The sequence below is a fragment of the Bos indicus genome, chromosome 11 (genome assembly GCF_029378745.1).
Source record: "Bos indicus isolate NIAB-ARS_2022 breed Sahiwal x Tharparkar chromosome 11, NIAB-ARS_B.indTharparkar_mat_pri_1.0, whole genome shotgun sequence".
Classification (NCBI taxonomy): Eukaryota; Metazoa; Chordata; class Mammalia; order Artiodactyla; family Bovidae; genus Bos; species Bos indicus.
Genome location: NC_091770.1, coordinates 25,433,659 through 25,440,411, shown reverse-complemented (window position 1 = coordinate 25,440,411; position 6,753 = coordinate 25,433,659). Strand labels below are relative to the sequence as shown.

At 52.4% G+C, this 6,753-nt stretch overlaps 1 protein-coding gene across 1 annotated transcript; it reads left to right on the top strand.

The window, feature by feature from the left end:
* Positions 1 to 299: 299 nt before the first annotated feature.
* On the top strand, positions 300 to 4,477 carry ZFP36L2 (ZFP36 ring finger protein like 2). The gene is made up of 2 exons (XM_070798572.1): positions 300 to 616; positions 1,109 to 4,477. The coding sequence occupies exons 1-2, from the start codon at positions 566 to 568 to the stop codon at positions 2,513 to 2,515; spliced, it is 1,458 nt and encodes a 485-aa protein (XP_070654673.1). The 5' UTR covers positions 300 to 565; the 3' UTR covers positions 2,516 to 4,477.
* Positions 4,478 to 6,753: the final 2,276 nt, after the last annotated feature.

The window sequence follows — 6,753 nt, the reverse complement described above, 5'->3', positions numbered from 1 at the left end:
CATCTGGGCCGAGATCTCCACGCCGCCCCGGGCGCCCAAGGCGGCCAGCCCCGCCCCGAGGCCTCTCCGTCCCCTCCCCCAGAGGAAAAAAATTGGCGGCGGCCAATGGGAGGCCAGGAAGGCTCCTGACGTCCGCCAGCGGGCGGGCGGCGTTGCCTGGAGACCCCGGCGGGGTCAGCGTTCTGTCCCCTCCCCTGGCACGCCCGCCCCGGAGCGGCCGCGCTCCGGGGGCTCTATATAGGGCGCGCGCTCGCGGGCCGCTGAGTTCCACCAGTCCGCGAGCTGCCGTCGGCTCCGCGCGGGGGGGGGGCGGGCCGGGCACCCCGGGGCGCGGAGGTGCGCTCTAGCTTAATTCTTCTTTCCCCCCAACTCCGCACTCCCGGGCACCCTCAAACCCAGTCCACGCTGCTGCCCCCGCTCCCTCTTTTCTCGCCCCCCAGCAAACTTTCGGTCCCTTCCTCGCCCCTCGCCCGTTACTCGTCGTGGCTCGGGCCCGGCCGCGCCGCCCCGAGGGCTCCTCCGGATCTCCCAGTTTCCAGCTCCGACCATTAGAGGATCCAGAAACATGTCGACCACACTTCTGTCCGCCTTCTACGATATCGACTTCTTGTGCAAGGTACGCGGGTGAGCAGGGAGCCCTTCGAGTTCTCAGGCTTGGCCTTCTGTCCTCGGCTTTGGGGGTTCTCTTCCCGCTCTGACTTTTTTAGATTGGGGAAAAATCCCAGAGTTTGCACTGTTGCTCGAGCCTTGTGGGCGGGGAGAAGGAGCAGCTGGGAGGAAAGGCAGAAGGGAGTCGCTGTAGCTGTTAGTTTCTCCGCAGCTGACCACAGCCACGCTGCCCGGGGCTTCCCGGACGGGATTTGCGCCGCCCAGGCCTGCGGCCCACGGCTGAGGATCACATGTCGCGCCGCAGGGCGGCCTAGGGTGGGAGAGTCCGGCTCCTCCCAGTGCGAACTTGATTCTTGTGCGCGTTTAAGGGTGGAAGTTGGGCCGAATCGAGATCCGAAAAAGAAAAAGAATCGGAGGGCTGGTAGTGGCTACTCCGCAACTCGCCCCAGCTCTTCCCTCCTCCCTTTTCATCTCTTCCCCGCTCCCCTCCTCTTGGCAGACGGAGAAATCCCTGGCCAACCTCAATCTGAACAACATGCTGGACAAGAAGGCGGTGGGGACACCCGTGGCCACCGCCCCCAGCTCGGGCTTCACGCCGGGCTTCCTCCGACGGCACTCGGCCAGCAACCTGCACGCGCTCGCCCACCCCGCGCCTAGCCCCGGCAGCTGCTCGCCCAAGTTCCCGGGCGCGGCTAACGGTAGCGCGGCGGCCGGCGGCTCGGCCTCCTACGGCACCCTCAAGGAGCCGTCGGGGGGCGGCGGCACCGCCCTGCTGAACAAGGAGAACAAATTCCGGGACCGCTCGTTCAGCGAGAACGGGGAGCGCAGCCAGCACCTCCTGCACCTGCAGCAACAGCAGAAGGGGGGCGGCGGCTCCCAGATCAATTCGACGCGCTACAAAACTGAGCTGTGCCGGCCCTTCGAGGAGAGTGGCACCTGCAAGTACGGCGAGAAGTGCCAGTTCGCACACGGCTTCCACGAGCTGCGCAGCCTGACGCGGCACCCCAAGTACAAGACCGAGCTGTGCCGCACCTTCCACACCATCGGCTTCTGCCCCTACGGGCCGCGCTGCCACTTCATCCACAACGCTGATGAGCGGCGACCCGCGCCGTCCGGGGGCGCCTCCGGGGACTTGCGCACCTTCAGCGCCCGCGATGCGCTGCACCTAGGCTTCCCGCGGGAACCGCGGCCCAAGCTGCACCATAGCCTCAGCTTCTCGGGCTTCCCGTCGGGCCACCACCAGCCCCCTGGGGGCCTAGAGTCGCCCCTGCTTCTCGACAGCCCCACGTCGCGCACGCCGCCGCCACCCTCCTGCTCCTCGGCCTCGTCTTGCTCGTCGTCCGCTTCGTCCTGCTCCTCGGCCTCGGCAGCCTCCACGCCCTCCGGCGCCCCGACGTGCTGCGCGGCCGCGGCGGCGGCCGCGCTGCTGTACGGCACCGGGGGCGCCGAGGACTTGCTCGCACCCGGCGCACCCTGCGCCACCTGCTCGTCGGCCTCGTGCGCCAACAACGCCTTCGCCTTCGGCCCGGAGCTGAGCAGCCTCATCACGCCGCTGGCCATCCAGACCCACAACTTCGCCGCCGTGGCTGCTGCCGCCTACTATCGCAGCCAACAGCAGCAGCAGGGCCTGGTGCCCCCCGCGCAGCCCCCGGCGCCGCCCAGCGCGCCCCTCCCTGCCAGCGCCGCCGCGCCGCCCTCGCCGCCCTTCAGCTTCCAGTTGCCACGCCGCCTGTCCGAGTCGCCGGTGTTCGACGCGCCCCCTAGCCCCCCAGACTCGCTGTCGGACCGCGACAGCTACTTGAGCGGCTCCCTGAGCTCGGGCAGCCTCAGCGGCTCTGAGTCCCCCGGCCTTGACCCAGGTCGCCGCCTACCCATCTTCAGCCGCCTCTCCATCTCCGACGACTGAGGCAAGAGGGCGCCAGTGAGGAGGAGGAAGGGAAGGCCGTTCTGGGGGTGTTGGAGGGCGCCCCTGCTTAGGGGCAGGGGGCCACGGGAGTGTGGGGGGTGACATCGGCCACAAGCAGACTGCAGGCTGTGCCGAGCACTTGGACTCGAACTTGAGTGCCGGGAGGGGCCCCCACCCCTCCCCCTTCGGTTCCCTCTTCGTTTTTTGTTTTTTTATTATTATTATTATTTTTATTATTATTACGAAGTTTCATTCTTGTTGAGCGGGAAAAAAGCCAACGAACTTTTTGTATTGATGAACAAAAGACTCACAACAGAGCAGTTGTGATGCGAATAGAACAAAAACCAAACAAACAACAAACTTTTTTAGGTCTCCGATGAGTTTGGGATTTTAGGAAAAATCAACCCAGCACCAGCAGCTATCAACCACCATTCCATATCTTCACTTGAAAAGCATTAGTTACAGTCCAGATGTCAGGACTCTTATCTTGAGAGAGGTTCCTTCCTAATTGTTTGTCCCAGACCAGTGTAAACAAACCAGCCAACCACCGCCTTGCTAATAAACCTATAAGCTTTTAGAATCCAATATTCTGCCAAGAATATGCCTTGATAGTAGACCTCAGCTCCATAGGTGTTTGTTTTTTAACAAAGTTATATATGTCTGGAAAAAAAAAAACCTTGCATTCCAAAGTTTCATACTGGTTACTGGTTTCATTGCCACCACTTAGTGGATGTTTAATTTAGAACCATTTTGTCTGCTCTTTCTGGAAGCCTTGGGCAGAGCTTAGTTCATAATTGATGGGGAATAACTGCTGAATTTTTAGCTGTTTTGAGTTGATTCGCACCACTGCACCACAACTCAATATGAAAAAAAACTATTTAACTTATTTATTATCTTGTGAAAAGTATACATTGAAAATTTTGTTCATACTGTATTTATCAAGTATGATGAAAAGCAATAGATATATATTCTTTTATTATGTTAAGTTATGATTGCCATTATTAATCGGCAAAATGTGGAGTGTATGTTCTTTTCACAGTAATATATGCCTTTTGTAACTTCACATGGTTATTTTATTGTAAATGAGTAAAAAAATCTTAATTTAAGAGATTGTATGTAATATTTATTTCATTAATTTCTTTCCTTGTTTACGTAAATTTTGAAAGATTGCATGATTTCTTTACAGAAATCTATCTTGATGCTGTGGAAGTAGTTTGAGGAATATCTTATGAGTTTTTCTTAGAATGTATAATGGTTGTAGCCCATCCAACTTTAAAAGAAAAAATGACCACATTGCAATCAGGCTTACATGTGGTATGCTTTTCTCATTCCAACTTTATAAATTAGCAAAAGATGTTTTTGTTTGCTTATTCCACCAGTTCTACTGTGACATACTCTGCATATAAAGACATGTAGCAATAATGGGGGGAGGGTAATCTCACAGTGCCTTTGGAAGGGCCAGAACTTGCCTTAAATTTTCCTCAACCAAATAAGTATTTTGTCTATTAGTGCTTGAGAGAATCTGAATGTAGGATGGGTTCAACTGCACAAAAGGAGAAGATTTTTACCACTTTTTTTTTATATAGATATAAAGTGAAGAGGCCACCTCTTAGTGCTAAAATGGTATGTAGTACATGAATATGCCTTGTTTAATTACAGAAAATTCCAAAACTTGTACTATTTTTTTTCCCCCGTGTGGAAAGGCAGGAATGCTTTTCTGGACAGCAGCTGAATGAGCAGTAGCTTTAGTTCGTTTGTACGTAGGTACAGTCGGAGCACTATGTATGTGTGTATTGTGGACTACTTTGACAGAAGTAGGTATTTTGAATGTAACAAGGTTAAGTCAACTTGAGTTGTAATATATTTGGGGAATCAGTTCACTACAAATTGTGACTGTAAACATTGTACTGTAAATGTTTTGTAGTTTTCCCCCAATAAAACTTTTGGGAAAAAAAAAAGGTATTAATGTGTAAGATAGCTTCCTTTTTTAAAATGGGGATATCTATAGAGCTTTCTAGCTTCCCACCACTGTCAGGCATTGCCCAGGTCTTAGAGAGTTGGGCGGTAGGGTTTAGAGGGCTGCAGAGCCTGAGTTTTGAAGAGCTTGTCTCCCTATATGTTTTAATAGCAAGTTCTTTTAGCTGAAAGTAATTTAGACTGTCAAGGGCATTAGTTTAGCTAGCTGTTCCCTTTGCTAATAAGATGCATCCCCGAGTTGGCTGACTGGTAGCAGGTCCTGGCTGGGAGGCCTGAGGGGTGTGGCCTGCCTGTGAGTCACCAAGCGATCACGTGTCTGCAGTGGCAGCTGAAGGTCTGATTTTTTTTTTTTTTTTTCCAGTGGGACGCCCGTGAAACTGAACTGCTTGGGTGAGGATGGTCTTGCCAGCCCCTGGCTGAATTGGGGGCGGGAAGTTAAAGCCCAGCCTTTCTGGGCCAGAGAACCAGGGTTTGGCCTGGACCTTGGAAAGCCTGGTTGTGCTGAGGACGGAAAGAGAAGGAAGATTAAACAAGTTAAACTTATATCTGGGTAGTGTTTGTTTATGTGGACAGCTTCCTCTGGGAGTGAGCACACACGTTATTTATGCAAAAGGATTAGTGTCTGTGCTTGAGACTACTATAAGCGGCCAGAAAGCAAATTCAACCCAGGTCTGGAAAAAAGCAAGGAAAAAAAAAAGCTTTCAATCTCTCTTCTGATTCTCACACAACTGAACAAAACCTGAGTATGGTTCTTTCCTACAATGGCTTTAAAGCTTGAAAATGTGCTTCATAAATCAATTCCTGTTTTTCCTTCTCTACCCCTCACCCACCCCTAACACACACACAGTTCACTTTTTGATTCTCACTTTTTCCAAAGTAAATAAGAGCTTTAGCAAAAGTTTGTTTCCTCATCTACAGCAACTGGCTTCCATCACCCGTACTCCCAACCCCTTGACCCTGTGTTCACTGGGGTCTCCTGAGTCTCACAGCTGAGGCTGGTTGGGTGGGGGTGATCAGTGGAGCCCGCCAGGCCTTGAGCAGCTGCTTCACGCTAACTGATTGCACTGGTGTTAACTGGAGCGTTTTGGTGCTGGGCGCATGCTGCCAAAGGGGATCGGGAACAATTTATAAGTTCTCCCAAATGCCTGGCCCCTAGCTGAAAGCTTCAGCTGTGGGGGAAGGGAAGCTTGCGGCCCTGGAGGATTGGATGGGTGAAGACCCTGCGGGCTCAGAGTCCTCTTTACCATAAAGAATGTGCAATGGCAAGGAAAAGTCTAAAATGTGGTGTTATGTAGGGCCAAACTGCATTTCAAAGGCCTTGTTTCCACTTCATTCCAAAACTGATTTTCCTAAACAAGTACTTTTTGATCAACTGGAACGTTCAACTTCTTTTTGGGGTAAGCCACATTCATTTTTAAAAATCGGTTTGTTTGAAAGCCCAACTGCTAGGAGCTGATGTTTTGTATTTTAGACCCAGTGGAGCATGCAAAGCTGCGGGGGGGTGTGTGGGGGGGGATCATTCAGAAATTTCCTCTTGCTGCAGATCAGTGGAGGGTATGGGGGTCATTGTCTTCCTGCAGCGGCTGGAATTAACAGCAAACAAAACGCTCTACTATTGCTGGATCACCCTTAGACAAGTTTCCTTGTAAATTAAGGGAACTTGAAGTAAAAACTGCAAGTAAGAACAAGCCAGGATTCCTATCACAGGACGGGGAGTGGAACCAAAACTAACTCCTGTCTTATACCCAAGGTAAAATTCTTTTGTAGTTAGTTGTGAAAATGAGCCCAGAGCATGATGATGTTGAGAATGGCTCGATAGCAGCGTTTCCACTAGCTGTTAAAAACTAAGGTATTTTTTAAGCAGCCCAATTAGTGTACGACACTTTCTAAATTATTTCTGAGACTGGCTGCATGCATGTAGATACTGCCCACCCCCTCACTGTCTGAACACACTGCTGAGTGTATGAAACGGGGGCGGTGGGGGCACACAAAAATACTATTGAGAAGGCCAAAGCTCTGCACCCACCGTTGGGAATAGATGGAGGATTGTGCGCCCTGCCATGGTTCAGGAACCCACATGAAAGGACCCGGCCTGGAGGGCCCAAGGTGGGAAGGACAAACAGGCATAGCTCTCGGCTGCAGATCTGGCCCAGCACTGGGATGCTCGCTGGTGAAGTTGGCCTGGGGGTCTCAGAAACCTCCAGGCTAAATGTATGCAGAGAGTAAGCCCACAAGAGAGCATTTGAACCTGGAAGGGAACT

Coding starts and splice junctions, on each gene's coding strand:
- ZFP36L2 (XM_070798572.1), top strand. CDS start 566: ATGTCGACCACACTTCTGTCCGCCTTCTACGATATCGACTTCTTGTGC. Junction 617..1,108: donor ATATCGACTTCTTGTGCAAG/GTACGCGGGTGA, acceptor TCCTCTTGGCAG/ACGGAGAAATCCCTGGCCAA.